At 40.9% G+C, this 21,066-nt stretch overlaps 1 protein-coding gene across 1 annotated transcript in view; it reads right to left on the bottom strand.

The window, feature by feature from the left end:
* The window catches only part of RTTN (rotatin), a 178,085-nt gene that overhangs the window by 46,003 nt on the left and 111,016 nt on the right, over positions 1-21,066 (bottom strand). Inside the window, 5 exon segments of the mRNA XM_030552664.1 lie at positions 367-520; positions 4,004-4,094; positions 7,372-7,564; positions 8,789-8,900; positions 19,252-19,334. Coding sequence (XP_030408524.1) covers positions 367-520; positions 4,004-4,094; positions 7,372-7,564; positions 8,789-8,900; positions 19,252-19,334 — 633 coding nt within the window.

The following is a 21,066-nucleotide window of genomic DNA, read 5'->3' as shown; positions in this document are numbered from 1 at the left end:
CTGCAAACAGAACATAGGAACTTTAAGCTATTAACCCATAAACAGAAAACTGGATATCTAAGCCTGACCACAGAAACTTATCTTTAAAATAAAAAGTCTGGAAAAAAACAAACATGCAACCCCCATCCCATACACAAATAATTCAGCCCCAAACCAATTTTAACTCAGTTTCTTCCTTTATTTCATAATTATGCTTGAAGACTAGTGAGTAAATGGCTAGCAGATATAAACTTCTAAATATTAGCATGTAGCAAATGAAACATGTAACTCTACAGTTTAACATACAATGTCAGGAAAGATAGTACTGATTTTGCTGAATAAGACGTGCATCTGTCTGTCTTGACAAGAGAAGTATCTACATATTACCCAAGCCATCCAGAGAGCGAACGGAGAGGATCATTAAGGTATTTCCCAAAAGAGGTTTCATTAGCTCATCCTGGATCACAAGGTGAGTGTCTACCAATAAACATGACTGTAGAAGCCTGGACACTGAAGACAAGTACTGAAGTAGGAATAAAACCTGTTAAAATAGTAAAAAGGACACAAAAGCTGGATCCTTGAAACCTGATTTTACAGTATGTTAAGACCGACTTTAGGCAATACCACATAATGCACCTTTTTGAGAAAAAAAAATATATATATAGTTGGCAGAATTTGATATTCTTTTTTGAAATTTTGATCTTTTTGTCCATTTTTATTTAAGATTTTTTTATTTTTAACTATTTTTATTTTTAAAGTTGTGTGGGATAGGGTTGTATTTAGGGTTAGGGCAGTACTGACAACGGGGGGCGCTCTCTGTGGCCCCAGGGACTAAGGTGCAGGGGAAGCTGCAGTCATCTTGGACCTGCAGAACAGAAATTCCCAGCCACAAGGAGGATTATCCTGTGGCTGCAGAAGTCACTCCACTGCTGAACAGTTTCTGTCAGCTACAGCTCCTACACTCCTGGCTGGTGAGTGGGCGAGCTGGGCCATGATTAGGGAGCTCCAGAGGGCTCCCTGCACAGCCATGAAGCTGCTGACACTGGATCCCTGCTGGCATAAGGTGCAGAGAAGGCTCAGGGTCCTGTCTGGGTATTGCAGAGACTCCCAGCCAGGGCTATAAGGAGTTGTCGTCATCCCCGGCTGCAGATGAGGCCACCCTCTTGCTGACTAGTTCCTAAAACCCCCCACAGCTGGGTTAAGCGGGTCTTTGCTCTGCTGGGCCTGGATTGCAACCTTCCCTGCACCGTGTGCCTGCAGGAATTGGGTGTCACTGGCCTCACCCACACATTCATCAGCCAGGAGTGTGGGAGCCACCCCATGCAGCAACTGTTCAGCAGTGGGGTAGTCTTCCTTGCCACCAGGGGCTCGTCTTCCTCCTTGAAGTCCTAGTCACGGTGCGGGGAGGGGGGATGTCTCTGCTCTGCAAGGCCAGGACAACCGTAGCCTCCATTGCACCTTGAGTCTGTAGGGATCAGGTATAACCAGCCCAGCAGACATAGGAATCCTCTGCAGCTCTGCTGTCACAGCCCTATCCCCTCACTCTTGTGACAATGGAGCTGCTGGTGACACCTGATCCCTGCTAGCACAAGGTGTGGGAAAGTCTGTAGTCCTGGTGGGGCAGAGCAGAGAACCCCAGCATGCCCAGCTAGTGAATGAGAAAGCAGGTCTGTGTCAGCAGGACTGCAGTTTCAGCAGTGGGGTGGCCTCTCCCACAGCTGGGGACTCCTTCTCACAGCCTTAGTCAGGGGTCTCTGCTCTGCCCCATGAGGACCGCAGACTCTTCCCCCACTCCCATCCCTAATTTGTCACCTGAGGTAGCACAAGGAGCCCTGTATAGCTGCATTGTCACAGACCCACTTACTTCCATGACAGCAGAACTGCAGACGACTCCCAGCATGGACTCTCAGATACACCTACAGATACTCATTGATTTTTTTGTCATTGATTTCAGCGATTACTGAAAGTTATCAACTAAAATTTCATCCTGTCAAGCCTAAATATATATCAGTTAAAGAGATGGGCAATTAAGGTGATGCGGACTGAAGTTAGTTTTTTTTTCCCCACAAATATTTATTATACAAGACGATGGAAAATTCCCGTTCTGAAGACTCTGGTGTGAAATCCAAGGTATCACTGATAGATAAGGAAATTTCTTAGGAGGAAGTTGTGGAGAAACCTAAAGGACTAAACGATATTCCTCGGAATAGTTGTGAAGCAAACAGAAAAAAAACAGCATGGGGACACTGATGAGAATATGGATATATCCTCATAATGGCCACTGTAACTGAAGATTTAAAAAAATGTTAGTGATTTTTCCCAAAGGAACTAAAGGAGGGTCAGTGAATTACATCTTTTTGCGTGTTTCCAGTCTCTCTCAAAATAGGCTCTCTTTGCAGTCTCTTTGGTAGTTTAAGTAAACTGATAAAAGAATATGGCAGCCCTTCATACAGTTAGACTATGAAAGTTCTTTTTGATATAACTTAGATGTTGTGGAAGATCTTGGCTTCAATTTTTCACCCCATACATCAATGGTGAGCCTCACAAAATATTTGAGGAGTGGGTAATGACTTCTCAGTACATCTGCCTGCAAAACTTAGGTAATTAAATTTTTTTAATTTCTTTCTCAAGTTTTCTGTGACAAGTTCTGCCCATGTTTTTTCCTATATAATATTATTTACTCTATGAAAGAAAAATCATTTAGCACTAGGGCCCCAATCCTGGAAACTCTTAAGTATGTGTATAACTATACACGTGCAAGTTGTCCCACTAACAATTCAACTCCTCATATGTAAAGTTACACATCTGCTTTAATGTCTGCAAGATCTAGGGCCTCAACTGAAGTGGCCATGTTTGTTGTGGACAACTAGATGGAGAAATACGAGTGCAGCCAGATGCAAGGATTTGCATACTAAACAGCTACTTAAAACAACAGATATACGAGTTAGTAACTGGTTGAAACTATTCAGTATAAAACATCATAATGCCCAGCCTGTCATGTGCTTTTGTATAACTAAAGAGTTCATTCTGAAGACATACGGCTACATTTTTACAACAGAACATGTGGGACAACAGTATCCTAGCAATTTGCTGACAGTCTCTCTTTCATTTACACATTTCAGAACATTTTTTTGTCATTGAAAAGTGGACACACCACCACGTACTTTAAGCTAATTGACACTTAAAATATAATGTCTTTGGCATAATGACTATTATGGTGTTTCAATATAACTATTGTGATTCCATTACTACCACAATAGCAATGGCTGTATCATCACTATTAAAATACAATATGACCAAGATTAAGTTTTTGTCACGGATATTGAGTAAAAGTCATGGACAGGTCACAGGCAACAAACAAAAATTCACAGAAGCCTGTGACCTATCCCTAACTTTCACTAAACATATCCCTGACTAAATGGATAAGCAGGTTCAGCACCCACTGCTGCTGGGGTACATAGGAGCTCCGCAGTCCCCCTGCCTGTGGCGCAGGTCAGCTACGGAGAGGTCCGCCAACCTCGTGGCAGAAAATATCATGGAGGTCAATGGAAGTCACGGATTTCATGATTTCCGTGACCTCTCTGATAGAATTGTAGCCTTAATTATGACCTGGAGAGTTTCTAGTTTATCTCTACATATCACACTAGGTCAAAAATTAACATACAGAATTAGGGTAGTGTTTGGGAGGTTTTTAATCAAGTTTTAAAGAAAATATTTTTTTCTTTATGGTTTAGAATAGATTGTTAAAACTGTTTTATAGTTTGACAGTTTTATGTACAACTCTTTTTTAAAACACAATGAATAGCCTACTGTGAATAGTGCATAGTATATTTTCCTCTCAAGTTTACACAGAATTTGATTGAATTATGATTTAATATAATTGACATGACAGTTTAGAAAAGCTTTGATAGCTGTTCTAAGATACTGGGTATACAGTCTAAACAAACTGATATAGTTGTATACGTTTAATGAACTTCAAGCTTTTAAATTCATACAGTGCATTTCATAATCACATAAAACTAACCTGAACTTTTGTATGTTCAGTGTGACATGGATGAGACAGAGGAGCTTTCAATTCCAACATACATCTTTCAACCAACCTAGCATTTACAAGACTAATGGAAAATATAGGATAAATAATTTGTTAGAGTAATATGTTTCAACTTACATGCAAAACAAAAGAAACTTTACAAATATGCTATTAAAGATAACAGTACATATCATTAACTTAGAGTAAAATACATTACATGGATGTTACAAATATCCCCAAATAGTTATATTATTTCAAACCCTAGTGCAGATGCACTTATACTGGTATAAAAGGTGTTTGTAATTTTTTTTAAAGCAAAATAGTTTTACCAGTACAACCACTAGTGTGGATGTTGTTCTATCAATAGGGAGGTGCCTGATTCTATTATAACTTATTCTCCTTCCCATACAGGAATAAGCTATACAGGTATAAACACCTTAATATTGGTTAACTGCATCCACAGTAGTAGGATTTTAATGCTTTAATGCCACTAATATGTATTGTGTAGACAAGCCTCTAATACAAGTCTTTGAAATTCTAAAGAGTGTCCTGCACTAAGGCCTGGTCTACACTACGAGTTTATCTCGAATTTAGCAGTGTTAAACCGAATTAACCCTGCACCCATTCACACAATGAAGCCCTTTATTTCGATATAAAGGGCTCTTAATATCGATATCTGTACTCCTCCCTAACGAGGGGAGTATCACTCAAATCGCTATTGCCATTTCGAATTAGGGTTAATGAAGCCGCAATTCGACGGTATTGGCCTCCGGAAGCTATCCCACAGGTCACCATTGTGTCCGCTCTGGACAGCAATCTGAATTCGGATGCACTGGCCAGGTAGACAAGAAAAGTCCTGTGAACTTTTGAATTTCATTTCCTGTTTGCCCAGTGTGGAGAGCTGATCAGCACAGGCGATCATGCAGTCCCAGAATCAAAGAAGAGCTCCAGCATGGACCGTACAGGAGTTACTGAATCTGATTTCTGTATGGGGAGATGAATCTGTTCTATTAGAACTCTGTTCCAATCAACGAAATGCCAAAACATTTGAAAAAATCCCTAAGGCTATGATGGACAGAAGCCACAACAGGGACTCAGCACAGTGCTGCATGAAACTAAGGAGCTGAGACCAGTGTACCAGAAAGCCAAAGAATCAAATGGACACTCATGGAGCGAGGGATGACTGACGACTACAGCTATCTCACAGTTCCCGCACTCTCCGAAAACCATTTGAATTCTTGGCTGAGCTCCCAAAGCCTGAAGGGTCAAAAACATTGTTGCGCGATGTTCAGGGTATATATCGTTGGCACCCCTCCCTCCGTGAAAGCAAAGGAAAAAAAATCCTCTCTCTCCTTTTTTCAGTGTCACCGTATGTCTACTGGATGCTGCTGGCAGACGCGGTGTTGCAGCGCTACACAGCAGCATCCCCTTCCCTTCCCTTGCCTTGTGGACAGCAGACGGTACAGTAGGACTGACAGCCATCATTGTCATCCTGCAAGTGCTCCAGGCTGGCCTCAGTGGGGTCGGCCGGGAGCGCCTGGGCAAAAATGGGAATGACTCCAAGTCATTCTCTTCTTTAAGCTTTGTCTAATGGAGATTCACTCATGCCTGGAATATCACAGCAGCTGGAGGCTGCCCTCTCCTACCCACTTTGATCTCTGCTTGCAAAGGCAATAAAGTCAGTGTTTTTTCTTATTCATGCATTCTTTATTACTTCATCACACAAATGAGGGGGATAACTGTCAGAGTAGCCTAGGAGGGGTGGGAGAGGAGGGAAGCAATGGGTGGCATTGTTGCAGGGGCACCCCCTAGAATGGCATGCAGCTCATCATTTCTGCGGGATGCCTGGGGCTCTGACCCGGAGCGGCTGTTTGCCTCTCTGTTTTTTTAGTAGGCTTGCCTGATATTCTAGGCAGGATTGACTCTCCATTAAACAAAACTTAAAGAAGAGAATGACCTGGGGAGTCATTCCCATTTTTGTCCAGGCGCCCCCAACCAACCTCACCAAGGCCGGCCAGGAGCACCCCTGAAGCAGCAGATGATACAGTAGGGCTGGTAACCATCTTTGCTAAGTGCTAAGGCAAGGGGATGCTGCTGTGTAGCACTGCAATACCACGTCTATTAACAACATCCAGTAGACATATAATGAGAGAGTGAAAAAAGGCTGAACGGGCTCCATGGTTGCCATGCTATGGTGTCTGCCCGGGTAATCCAAGGAAAAGGGCATGAAATGATTGTCTGCTGTTGCTTTCACGGAGAGAGGATTGACTGATGACATTTACCCAAAACCACCCGTGACAAATTTTTGGCCCCATCAGGCACTGGGATCTCAACCCAGAATTCCAATGGGCGGGGGAGACTGTGGGAACTATGGGATAGCTACTCACAGTGCAACGCTCCGAAAGGCGATGCTAGCCTCAGTACATGGATGCACACCACCGAATTAATGTGCACACCGCGTGCACTCGACTTAATATAATCTGTTTCCAAAAATCAGTTTCTGTAAAAATTGGAATAATCCCATAGTGTAGACATACTCTACGATACAACTAGCAGGAAGCTTCATTGTTTAAAAACATTGTCAAATACTTCCTTCATGTGACCAAACGTAATTCCAGTGCTTCATATGTCACAAGTGGACCAACCACTTACAAAAAAGGTTTAGTTTTTCAAACTGTAACATACTGTAAGTACATTTATTCTAAAAATATATATTAACTTTAACCTGAGTATCACTTTTAATGGTGTTTAGTATTAACAGTTTCTGCATTTAATTACTTTGAGTTCTTTAAAAAAAGAAACAAAAATAGTGAAAGACTCAAACCTAAGCCCTCTCACAGCTGCCATATATCGCTTGGAGATATAGGAGAGGGAAAAAGGACAAGACCCATGCTGTTAAATTCCACTTTCCCCTCCAAACCCAACTTTCCAATATACACAAACATACACTTTGTGCAATGAAAAAAAATCATAATGAAATATAATCATGTACAACTCTCAGTGTCTGATGATCACATATTCAAAAATGGTCAATAAATAAATAAATACCCATCTAAACAAAGGTTAATCATTACCAGAGGGAAAATGGAGATGCCTGCACTGATGAAAACCTGTACCAGAAAGACTCATTGAAAATAATGTGAATCATCTGTTTGGAAACAGGTACCTTTTCCGTAAGCACAAAATGAACACATGCGTCTGCTAGCTTCATTTAAAAAGCATTAGTGAACATTTCAGAGTACCCAAGAGCCAATCAATATCTGTCACAAAGTTCTGGTTAGAAACATGGATATTGCTTATCCTATTCTAGTTCTCCTCTACTGCTGCACCTGTTTGTAGCTCAGCACTTATTGAGCTCTTACCTACTGAGATGTGTAAGTAAGTGTGCTTGTTGAAGAGCAATTCCAGTGTCCTTTGGAACAACCACCAGCAGGTTTCCCAGCAGGCTGCACACAGCTGACAGGAGAGGAGGTGTGACTAGAGCACACTGATTAGACAGAACATCAGGCTGGGGAGAATCATGTGGAGTTGCTGTTGTGGTAGTGTCACTCTGACCTAGAACACAGTGACCAAAACAAAAACACTCATCCAAAGATAAGACAGAGTAATTACATAATACAAAGAAATATACATTTTATTTGCTACCCAGTGTATCCAACTCCCCTATAGATTTTTAAACAGTAAAACAAGAGCTTCTTGGAACAAAACATATGAAATTTCATATGGTTACACCTCAAACTATAAGAAGTCAAATATGGAAAGCTGCTTGGCAAACTGTGGCACAAGAAACCTGAATGATCAGAAAAAAGAAAAGCAGGAAAAATTTAAAATAATAAATGAAATATTTTTATGCAGTGTTTCCCTTAATTATTGTTTTTATTTAATCATTTGTGATAATAAAATATATCATCACAAATTATATAAATTAAGATGATGCCCAGATTCTATGACTGAGGAATCCAAAGAAGCATATTCATAATGCTTGCTAATTTGCCTGAAAATGTTAAAAATACAGTTTTTCATTGTAACATAACTATCACTTTAAAAAACAATCACTCTTCTACAGGGGAGTGAAATACTTTTTTTTTTTTTTTTTAGATTGAGGACAGATTAGGAGAAATGGGGAAAGAATGGGACAATGAAATTCATAACAGAATATATTTATGTGAGACATTTATTTCTCTACTGAGAGCCTAGTGTTCTGGAAAGCTAACAGATTGGCAACAATAAAAACCAAAGTCTATCAAACATGTGTATCTCTAAAAAGATCTCTAAAGGCTTCCTTACAGAGCTATGCCAGAAAACCTCAGACTCTGTGCCCATATAACATGGCCCCACTGCTGAGACCACCAGTAAGACCACCAATCAGTGCCAAGCGTGGTGATTGTTTTTGCAATGCAGACATCTGTCCATTAGAAAAACTGACAGACCATGAATGTATTTCAGACAGGCTACAAAAAAGCCACCACATGCAACTTTTGGTTATTACCAATTTGTTAGTACATAGAACCTTTTATTTGTATAAAATGTGGGTCAGGTCGCCAAACCAATCAACTTCCAGAAAGATATTTTTTAAAATCAGCTACAACTTTAAGAAGTAGCTGTTGTATTTAATGTTCATGTGTAATTCTCTTGCTTCTCACAAGGATAAAGGATTTCTTACTTTCAATTCCACAGAAAATCTTATGCAATATTGCTAATCTCCTCTCACCCCAAAAGCAATAAAAAAATATTTATGTCCATGGATACACTTAAAAATTAAATTGAAATCTGGTTTACCTTGAGCCATAAGTCGGTCAACTGGTGTTTCAGGGACAAAACAAGCTAATGTTAGCGAGGCAGGGGCCTGCAGCTCATCAACGCTCCCCATTGACGGTGAGGCAGAAAGGATCTAGGAAGCGATAAAAACAAAGCAATTGATTTACTCTTTGTTAGTATTATGTTTATTGTCCAAAGATAGATAATTTTTCAGGAGCAAAGTGTTTGGGTGTGTGTGTGTTTGTTTTAATAGTGTTAAAAAATTGGTTCCTGGCCTCGCCTGAAGCTCCACAGTGCCAATGACACATGCTCAATGGTCATGACAGATCATTAATGCACCTCAGCCTTTTCCACAACTGTTTTCAACTATGCAAAATGGAATAAAACCTTCTACAATAGAACTTTTTTGTCACACCTTTTGATTTCATCTCTAGTGAATATAGTTAAATATTCAGATTAATGTGATAACCAGAGTAGCAGTAAGCAAATAGCTCCTCCCTTAGCAACTGTTGTAGACCAGGCGGCATGCAAGCTAATTTCCAGTGGCACTCACACTGCTCGGGTCCTGGCCACCGGTCCGGGGGGCTCTGCATTTTAATTTAATTTTAAGTGAAGCTTCTTAAACGTTTTAAAACCTTATTTATTTTACATACAACAACCGTTTAGTTATATATTATAGACTTAAAGAGACCTTCTAAAAACATTAACATTACTGGCACGTGAAACATTACATTAGAGTGAATAAATGAATACTCGGCACACCACTTCTGAAAGGTTGCCAACCCCTGCTGTAGACACACAACAGTTGGTTGTGAACATTACATTAGCTGTTTATATTAATACACATGCATTCAATGGACAGTTTTTTGAAAACACTTAAGCTCTGATCCTGGAAAGTATCATGTAGGTGCTTAGCTTCACGCATGTGAGTAGCCCCACTGAACTGAAAATGGGGCTACTCATATTCTTAAACGTAAGTGCTTGAGTAAGTTTCTTTAGGTTCAGGACCTAAGTCTTCTCTTTAAACACTTCATTGTAAAATGTCCTGTCATTGCAAACCCTAATGAAGGAGTATAGACCTGCTGAGGCACATCAGTTTTCTTGACTGGTAGATGTTTGATACATTGGAAGCCTCCCAATCCCATTCTGTTTTAATTCTGGAAGTCATGGGTTTTTTTCACCCCCTTGGAAAAGAATCTGAATCACTAAAGCATTTAGATTTCAGCTTCTCATGCTGCCTGGCCACAGTATGATTGCCAGTGTTCATTTTAGCCCACGAAAGAATATGCCCAAATAAATTTCTTAGTCTAATTTCTTAAGCTATAAGTACTCCTCATTCTTTTTTCTCCAGAAGCTGTGACCAGCTGGTCAGAAAATAGCTTATTCAAAGCAGTATGATTTATTTAATCATAGGAACACTGCAAGCAGAAAGAAGGGTCAAAAATATCAAAAGCCTACATGCATTGTCTTACCTAAACGTAGCCTTTCTTTTCCAGTTTAAATGTGTTCTGCTTAACCCAGGCACCACTGCAACCATTGTGACTGGGAGAAACAGGTTGTCCCCTACAAATGCTGGTTCTCAAACAGCCTTATCTCTTTCCCCACCCCCCAAACCCCTCAGTTTGTGTTGCTCAGGTCCTAGGATATCTTTTAGCTTTTGCCAAGTCCCTTTGTTTAGAACAGGGGTAGGCAACCTATGGCACTTGTGCTAAAAGCAGCACGCAAGCTGATTTTCAGTGGCACTCACACTGCCCGGGTCCTGGCCACCGGTCCAGGAGCTCTGTATTTTAATTTAATTGTACATTAAGTTTATTAAACATTTTAAAAACCTTATTTACTTTACATACTACAATAGTTTAGTTATATATTATAGACTTATAGAAAGAGACCTTCTAAAAATGTTAGAATGTATTACTGTCACGCAAAATCTTAGAGTGAATAAATGAAGACTTGGCACACCACTGCTGAAAGGTGGCTGACCCCTGGTTTAGAAGCTCCTGCCTGAAGTTTTTCCCACTCCCTTCCGGGCCACCAACCTGCTTGCTGATGAGAGCATAGCATGGGTCAACTTACAAAGGAACTAGCACCTGTACTATGTGTTGAATACCAGGGACTGGGGTTAACCACATCCATTGTCTGCTTTTCCTGTAGTCCTACAGAGCCCCATAGCACTGAGTTAACCATAAGGCTTCCTTATATCTGTCATCCACTGAATATCAAATGGGGATTCCCACAATGTTCATAAAAAGTACAGATAGCTCCCACATTCCTCACAAATGTTTTGATGTTTCTTGGTGTCTCTTGAATTTAAAGAAGTAATGAATAAGCAATGTCGAACAAGTATCCATGCTACATTCTCCAATGCCCACCAATCTGAAGTCAGCTGGAACCTAGCATCCGAGCAGTGGGATACCCTGCCCCCGGACTTATTTCTGGATGCAGACATTTGATTACAATCAGTGACTGGACTTGAAGGATGGGTTGGACTTGTTACCTGGTCTGGGTTTCCTGTGGGTGTTCCATGTCCAGATTTTACCCCTGGCATAAGAAGATTCCCTTCGCTTTCTCTGTAGGCAAGAACAAAAGGTCTCATCCAAAGCCCACCAAAATCAATGGAAAGGTACACCACTGACTTCAATGGGTTTTGGATTTGTCTAAAAAGGAATCTCTGCCCTTGCCAAGGGTTTGTAGTCAGCCTAGGACTTTGCTGGAGTGAGAAGCTTTAGCTTGTCCAGATCATCAGAGACCACCTTATCAATAGTTCTCAAACATGAGTCCACCAGATAGTTTTGAGGCACCAAGAATGTGCTTTAAATAGCTATTTCAGTGGCTGGATGTCACAACTCTTGCTACCAGTTTCAGGGAATCACAAATGCAGAGGCTACAAATATTTTCCATAATACAAGTTGAATTTATGATGATGATCGGGTCTTTTTAGCTCGTTGCTCTAGTGAAGCATGTGGCTGCAAATAAAGCTATCAGGGATTCTGAAAAAGTTTCTAAGAGTGGCTTCTGTCTTTTTGTCTGCAGAAAGTATGCTCTCCGTGGGGAGTACAATTGCTATATTGGCTTTGGGGAGGATGAAGGGAAAAGCTTCTATTATCCTACAGAATTTCAAAGCTTCCTGACAGAGCCTTTTCCCTTTGTTAGGAGTTTCCCATTCCTCCTTGAAAAAGGAATGAAGTTGAATGGAAAATTTTTCTTATGCTTCTCAGCTTCATTGTTACTGTGATCCAAAGTGGAGCTTCCCTTCTTTGGGGTAGATGCTAGAGGTTGTGGAAATAGATGAGTAACAGGACAGCTTTGGGACTTTATCCAATATATATATTTGGTCCTTTTGATTTCCTTTTACCTTTTGAGCACATAGTAGTCCCCCCTGAGGACCAACTACTTTTTTTGTCTGTTCTCTCCTTTTCGGTCATAACCCATGCTGGTGGATGTGTCCTGAGCTTATCCACATCACACATGATGCTCCTCATTCTCCAATAACTGGAGACGAAGTGCAGGGAATCATCCTAACAGAACTCAGATCTTCCTTTTGCACAGATGGAAAAAGTCTAAATGGATGTCAGATTCCTTGTCAAGTGGTCTTAACTGACCATTTAAGCATCAGGGTCAGGAGTTTGTCACTTATTCCTTTAGAGGTGGACCAGACCAGGTTGTTCAGGGGTAACTTTGGGCTTACTCATGAAGAAAAATCCTTGAATAAGCAGAGACCAGTTTGCTGAATCCCAAGCACTCAAGAGGATTGATGTCCTTGTGAAGTACTTTCTGAGCAAGTGTTTGCTGATTCTGGGAGATCTGAGGGTCTGAGAGGGTCTCTTCTCAGATTGGGTTCACCTCTTAGTCTTAGACTTGCTCAGCTTTGTTGGGAGGAACATAGGGAGAAAGAAATAAAAGTAAAAGAAAAAAGTCCCCTAAGAAGTGGATAATGTGAAAGCCTTGCTTGCAACTTCCTCAAATCAACTTAAAAAGTTATGAAGCTAATGGGTAAGACAGGAGTGTTGAATCGCCACCGTCTGCATCACCAGAAGCGGCTAATCTGACACAAGGTGGTTTGGCCAATCCCTGCAGGCCCATGGACAGGTCTGAAATGCCTTGGTACATGCAGAAAGAAAGGTGTAGCACAGCTGTCTTGTAATTTGGTAAAGGTCAGGATCCAGAAATAAAATAAACCCAAACTACTAAAAAATAAAAATAAAAAAATCAGAAGACTCATTGACAAAAAACCCAGGCCCAAATACAAAGCAGCAGTCACAATGGTCAGCAAAGTGAAGAGATGCCCACTTAGGGCAACTCTGCACTTATTCAGCATTGCACCTTCACTCTGAAAATCTTTTTAATGATTGGCTAAAGCCTTAAATCTGTTTCTTTTTAAAGAAACTCTCCAGCAGTCATAGAAAAACCTTTAGCAAATAACATTACATAAACCAGCAAAGGTGTAAGCGTGCCCAAGTGTTGAAAGAAAGAGTTCGTTATTACATACTGTGATAGACCCAGGCCAGTTGGGTACAACAAAAGCAGTAGAAGGCAGACATACTGGCCACTGGATTAGCAGTTTTCTGTTCCCTGACTGGCCAGAGTGGGTGCTGCTCCAGATTAATGAGAACACCTGACTCCAATTAACCTGCAAAGAGTCAGGTGAGTCCATTAAGGTAATGTGAACACCTGACTCTAATTAAGGCCCTTTTGATACTACAAAAGAGCTCACTCCAGTCAGGCTGTGGAAAGCCAGGGAGGCAGAGGAGAGGAAGTGCAGCTGAAGGGCTGGTTAATGAAGACACCCTCAAGCCATAGGTAAGGGAGCCCTAGGGTAAGGGTGAAGAAGGGAGAAGCAGGAGAGCTGTGGGGAAGTGGCCCAGGGAAATGTAGCAACTCTGGCAGTGAAAGGTCAGCTACCAACAGCAGCTACCATTAGGGTCCCTGGGCCTGAACGCGGAGCAGAGGGCGGACCCGGGGTCCCCTCCAACCTGCCACTACAGAAACACCTCCTGGGAAGGGAAGATAGGTCCCTGTCAGGATAGGAGGCTAAACTGTTCTGAATTTAGCCCTAGGGACAACAGAGACTGTGGGCGTTCTCTCACCAACCTCCTTGCTGGCTTATAATGAGAAGGGCTCAGTAGACTGTAACCCTGGCCCTAGGGAGAGAAGGGCTATGTGGAAGGTCGCAGTGAGCCCCTGAGGCTAGCATAAACCTCCTAGAAGTGCCAGACTCACAGGGACAAGGTCGGAGCTCTAGCTCTGCAGAGGATTGATTCTGCGGGCGGTAGAACCCCGCAGGCCTCACTGAGGCCAGACAGTGGCTCCCCCAGCCTGTGTATGTGCGAGAGGTGGACAGGAGGGAAGAGGCAAGCGCAGGCTGGCGGAACTGGGAGCAGCTGCAGCAGATCAGCCTGAACCGAGTGCGGCAGGTGGCTGGGGCAGCAGCAAACAGCTCGGGGCCCAGCCACCCCCTCTGCTCCTGGAGGCTGCCCAGCTCCTGAGCAGCCCCAGCCAGGCCAGCCCCATTCCGCGCCGGGCGGGCAGCCCATTCCATGGGCTGACTCCCTGCGAGAGGGGGCAAAGGAGCAGCAGAGTGGCCGGGGATGATGAGCAGGAGGCTGCGCTAGCTTGCTTAGGCCCTAGCACTGGAGGAGAATCTGCCTGTGGCCAATCTCCATCACCGCCTCTTTTAGGGCTTCTCCGCTGCAAGTGTAAATAGCTGAAAGAGAAAGGAAAGAAGCCCTTTCCGTGGCCCCTTCTCCTGGAATCCAGACATAACAGTGGGGTGATCTTCCAGCAGAAACTTTTTTCAAGAGACATTCCTGCCATTAAGAATGAAGTAGCAATAGTGATGGAGCGAGCAATGTAGGATTGGAGTCAGATGTTCTCATTAGTCTGGAGCAGCACCTGCTCTGGCCAGTCAGGGAAGAGAAAACTGCTAATCCAGTGGCCAGTGTATCTGCCTTCTACTACTTTGTTGTACCCAACTGGCCTGGGTCTATCACAATACAGAATAAGCTTAGAGAAGAAATCTCAATTATGGTCATCCAAAAGTTCAAGAAACCATTAGTAGCACAGCATATAGTACAGGTAAAACATGTACACTTAACACCTTCCTTATCCCTACTTTGTGTTGTCAAACTGCCTGAATCTTACAGCCCAAGAAAAGGAAAACAAGGTCTTAAGTAAGTAAAAATCCACAATAATTTAAACGGGTTATAAAAATGTACCTAGTTAGCTTCCTGCACCAGTGAAGCTTTTGCTGGTAATGGCATCATAGCATCACAGCAGGATAAAGCTTAAAAACAGAATTTTTCTGCGATCTAAACTGGACACATACAACACAACAACGTCATTTTCACAGTGTTCTGCTGTTCTAGGAAGGAAAGATCTTATCACCTTCACAAATCACCTCTGTTGGTGATGAACTTAGAGTACAAGACATTATATCCAGTAAAAGGATATTTTTACCACTACCTATGTCCTCTCACCAGAAGTAATTTAAACTTTCTTATGGCATAAAAACTAAAGATTTTGAAGATTGGAAAAGACAGGGAAGTAAGGGGTATTTGAGTTAGCTAATAAAATGGAAAGCATAAATGTAAACAAAAATTACAAAAAAAAATTGAGTTTTTGTCCTTCATCTACCATTACTTACAAATTAAAGTTCTTTTCTTTACCATTAGTATTAACCCCACCCCCAAAACAAACTATTGGCATTGCCCTAATAGACCTTGAATAATCAGTTCTAGTGAGAGCGCCATCCCAGGTTTAAACACCTCACTGTCTAACACTTTGATAGCCATGGATCCAGAGCATAAACACACACGTATAAAATAATGAGAAGGTTCCCTAGGGAAGGATGGTCACCATTGTAAGTTATGGCCACATTTCGGAGATGGTTTTAGTTTCTTCAATTTGTGCCACCTTCTGTAAAAGTTACTGCAAACTGGTCATGCTGACACAATAAACACTCCTGGACAGGGACTACAACTTCCTATCTCTTTGTACAAGACTGAGCATGTTTGGGCCACAGTACTGGTTGAGATCTTTGGACACCTAATACTATAATATAAAGCTAACAAAATAAACATAATATAATTGTCACTTGTATTCAGTGATACTATTAATTAGAGGGAAAGTTAAAAAGAAACCTCTTATTTAAGAGTGCTTTCACCATATCTGACTACTATACTGTATCTGCTGAAAGGAAACATTTTCTCGGAGAAGTAGAAATTACATGTTTCCACTATCCATACTACAAACTGATAGAAAACTAAAGATGCAGATATGGTATAAAATCAGCAATCTAGAGAGATCCTACAATATATGTCACTTAGGGTCAGTGAGACTTAATCTGCACTGAACATAAATGTTCCTGCTATTTCTCACCAATTAAAACATCTAGGCTCTCTCTCAGGTGTGACAGGGAAAGCATACATCTATTGGGCTTAGGCTAATCTTCTCTTGGTACCTTTAATTAGATAAAGGTCAAATTTAAAGATACACATCTGGTTATGGCTGTCAGTGTCTTGACAGATGAAAAGAGATGTGACAAAGTTGGCCCGTCAGTGGTGCTTAGCAATGGTATGGGAAAAGAGCCCTATGTGCAAGCGGCAAACCTTCCCACTGTGGCCACAGGTCCACTCATCAGATGGAAGTTGAAGCATACTCTGCTTCCTGGCTCACTGGTGGGCCTCAGCTTGGGCGCTCTGATGGCTCTCTGCAGTAGTTGCACTAGACTTAACCTAGCTTCTCCAAACTGAACAATTCTGTGCAGTTTTTTCCCTATCTGCCTGTGGGAATGCTGAATTTCTTGAGGTCTTACTTCCCCCCTTGGCACTATATCGGAGTTCTGGTCTTTCTCTGTGCTGTGGGCAGGTCTTAACTTGTACATAGAGCACAGCCTTCTGCAGACAATCTTGAGGCATGTACTCCATGCGTCCCGACCAGTAAAGCCTATGAAAGTCCAGCATAGTTTGAATAGATTGTAGGTTGGTTCTCTCAAGGATCTCGTTACTGATGATCTGTTTGGTCCCAGGTAACTCCAAGGATTTTTCTAAAGCAGTGGAAGTGGAAACTGCTCAATCTCTGCTCCTGCTTGGAATATGTAACCCAGCTTTCAAAACCATAAAGGATGTTACTAAGGACACAAGCCTGATAAATAGACACCTTTATGTTCAGGGTTAGCAACCTGTTATTCCCAACACGTGAGGTAAGTTTGCCAAAAGTAACAGAAGCTTTGCCCATTCTAGCATCAAGTTCCCTATCCAGGTTAAGTGAGCTGGTAAGAATTGAGCTGAGATGGCAGAAGTGATCCATCTTGTCCTGAGCCTCATTATCGACATAGATTTTAGATGGAATATTGTTGTTGTTTTTTAATACCGATTACCATGCCAAACTTGGTGCATGCATCAGAAAACTTGTTCATCATGACCTGCAGTTCATCAGGTGAATTACAGATGAATACAGCGTCATATGCAAAAGACCATCACAAATAGTAAGTTGGGTGCCATGCCTTCTATGCAGGAATGATCTGATGTTAAACGAGCTGCCTTACATCCTCAATTCAAGTAATATGCCAGATTGATCATTTCCAAAGGCATACTTAAGAAGAACAGAGAAGAAGATACCAAAGCCAGTGGGTGCTGAGATGCAGCCTTGCTTCATACCAGTATCAATACTAAACTTGGATGATGTTTCATTTTCATACTGGATGATTACCTTCATTCCCTCAGGGAACTCCTTGAATAGGGAGAGCATCTTTTGTGGATAGCGAATTTTCAACAAGATCTTACTGATGCCATTCCTGCCAACTGTAACAAAGGCCTTTTGCTGGTCAACAAATGCTAGATAGAGAGGTGCCTGTTCACAGCTTTTTTCTTGCAACAAGTGCAATGTGAAGAACATGTCAGTCATGGAGCATCCTGCTCTGAACTCACACTGGCTGTCAGGCTAGACTCTTTCAGCAAGGACTTGGAGTCTTTTCAACAGGACCCTTGCAAGCACCTAGTTGACCACTCTGAGCAAAGACTTCCCTTGATAGTTGTTGCAGTCTTCCCTATCCTCTTTATTTTTATATATAGTAATTATCTTTGAATCTTTCAGATCCTGGGGTATATGGCTTTCTTCCCAACAAGCGCAGAGAAGGGCATAAATGTCACTCGCAAGCTCTCTCACCCCTGCCTTTAGGAGCTCTGGAGGTATCTGGTCATTGCCCACTGCTTTCCTAGGCACAATCTCCTTGATAGTCTTCTCTAGATCTTCAAGAGTTGGTGTTTGGTCCAGCTCCTACATCACTGGAAGCTAGGGAATGGCAGCTAAGGCAGTATCACAGATAATGGAATCCTTTGAATAGAGTGCTTTGTAATGCTCAATCCATCAGTCAAGTTGGTTTTGCCTATCAGTCAATATGGTATCATCTTTCACTTTCAGATTTGTGGTCTTTTTACAAGGTGGACCAAGTGCCTCTTTAATTCTATCATCGATACCACAAACGTCCCCTCTTTCAAAACAGACCTGAATCTTTTTGGACAGGTCTTGCCAACATTTTTGGGCACTTTTTTTGGCGGCTGTCTGAAATGCAGCCTTAGCTGGAAGTTCTATCTATGTTCCTCATACAGTTAGTTTCACTTCAGGTGCTCAGGTTATAATACAGAAACCTCAAGGTACATACCATTAAAGGGTTTCTGTTGTATTTATTTTTTATCATTTTAAGTTTACTGAATTACATTTTACTAAACTTAAAATGTTTGTACAATATCTCAACACCATTTGGGAAACCCTGAATAAACAAGACATGTAAAACTTACACCAGGTAAGATATGAATGTTGTACAATATTTTTTTCCTTTTCCTTTTTTTCCTATGACTCCCTTCTTTGAGCCCTGAGGATTCATTTCAATTTTCTCTTGCTTTATATTTAATATCTTGACGGATAATGTATGCTTGTAGTCTTGTATGGCAGCTATCATTCTTCTAGCCAGAAAGAGATTTGCTAACTCCTATGTCTTGCAAACATTGCTTGCGGAATTTTCATATATTCTAAAAACATTTTGGGGCCCAAAAGATGTTGTGACTTTGCACCTGCACACAATGATATTCTGACACATTGTCATGATTCTGTGACGTTATGCTGATGTATAACCATTAAGCATTAGTTTGGACAAAGTAACAAGTAACTAGGAACAAGTTCATTTGGATTTAATTAATAGAGTAAATTACAGGAATTTAGGAAATTTCATCAAATTTAGAAGCTCTAGAATTGAAGTTTACGTGCATATTTAACTGGGCAAATTAAGCCACTGTTTTTGAACTTGCATACGTGACTAAATGCAGAGGTTTTACTCAATTTACTAAAACTAAACAAGTGTAAAGCTTGATGATTGCATAACTTAGTTTTTCAATTTTTACAGTTTAAGCACTTACATTACTGTCTGTTTTCTTGAAAATACTATATAAACAACATTAAATGTAATATGCATGTAATACTTTGGCATTTACCATAGTATCAGATGTTGACTGAGAACTTGGAGATTGGCTTTGACTGGATGGAACTCTCCAAAAATTAATATAGTCATCAAAATCTGCAGAAAAAGGAAATAGAATAGTTCAAAAATTAGTTGTTTTAAGATTTTATTCTTATGGTCAAAAAAGTAGAGAAAGCCTGGAAAGAAAGGTGCGTATAATCAACCAAGAAAATAAAGTTACTAAGCAAATGAACGTTACTTACTTGTAACCGGAGTTCTTTGAGACAGGATCTGCATATTCCCACTTAGGGGATGTGCCAGCTGGGGGCAGCTCAGACAGTAGAACTTTTATGAGCAATGGCCACAGAAGTGCACATGAGCTCCTCTTAACCCCTTCCCTTGGTGTATTCCAATATTCTAAGGGTGAGGCTATAAAACTGGGCCTGGTGCTCCAACCACCTCAGTTCCCTCTACCACTTCTCCAAATCCCCAACATCGGTTAAGATTCCAGAAAAGAGAGGGAAAGGTTGGCAGAGAACGAAAAGTGCCGCATACTATGTCACCAACAATACACCATATGGTACTACAGTAGGCTTTCCTTTGATGTCTTCCATGAAAATAGTTACCAAACCCAATTCTGCCTAGCTTTACACAGCACAAGGTTATATGATTACATTTACAAAATACTAAAAATTGCAGCAATAAAAATCTAGTAACTGTCCCAAGATAGGTTTTGGTTTGTTTACTTCCCTTAGAAATAGATATTTTGCACCTTGGGTGAACTTCTTTCAAAGCACTGTAGAGTGTAAGTAAGGAAAATACATCAAACACTAAAAAATTAATAGAATAGCTTAAGGAAATCTAGATAGGATAAGCCAAGAAGAACCTATTGTGAGAAATGAAAAAGAAATGTTATGTGAGGAAGTGTAAGACAACTATGACCCTAAAATGAATGTAGACAGATTTTTCAAAACTATGTTTCTGATTGAAGAGCACCTTTCTGTGGTATAGAACAGTTCAAAGTACATTAAATTAAGACACAAGTAAGGGTGTTGTCCTGCTGGAAATTAGCTCAAGGAGTAGTAATTTCAAGGTGATGTATAATCATTTCACCGCTGAGATCCTAGACATGCATTCTCTGAGTCTGTGTAATGCTGTGTAAAAAAGATACTATAACAAAATGGTTTTGGACATCCTATATATGGAGTCACAGCTTACTCTCCTCTCCTGTCTTGCATCAGTATGAGTTCAATCACTCACTCACTGAGGACAAAGAGAATGTACTTCCATAGTTGCCAAATAATATCTTATATTCACCACACAACATTCCTTCCTATGTTATATATCAGAGTAAGTCTGAATAGCACCATTCTGTTTAGAGCCCCTGTGGAAGTTCCTTAAGACACACAAGTTGTGTCTTCTCAAGAGGCTATGAAGGCCACTTCACTTTTAAGAACAGGTCACATATTCAATGCCTCCCTGAGTTTTCTCATTGCTATTATACTGCAAAGTCACACTTCTTAAAAGTTAAATTAATTTAAGTATTTTCCCATCATCTTTACCTTTTGCAGGAAAACGGACTGGATGAGCTAAGAGGTATTTTCCATCTATAACTTTCATGAACATATACAAAATACATGATTGTCTCTAGGATACTGGAGTAGGTGAACTGAAATTTTCATTCTTACATCTTTGAGAGACCAACAATTCTAACTTTTTAACACACACAACTTAATTCTTTAAGTATACATTCAATTTAAAATGGCAGTTGCAATGAATAAACACGATGTTCTGTAAAAACACCTACAGGTGAATTCCAAGCTAGAAGAGCATTTGGCTTAAAAACATA

Source organism: Gopherus evgoodei, chromosome 2, assembly GCF_007399415.2.
Source record: "Gopherus evgoodei ecotype Sinaloan lineage chromosome 2, rGopEvg1_v1.p, whole genome shotgun sequence".
In the NCBI taxonomy this organism is placed as follows: domain Eukaryota; kingdom Metazoa; phylum Chordata; order Testudines; family Testudinidae; genus Gopherus; species Gopherus evgoodei.
Note: the sequence above shows the minus strand (reverse complement) of the source record. Positions and strands in the feature narration are given on the sequence as shown.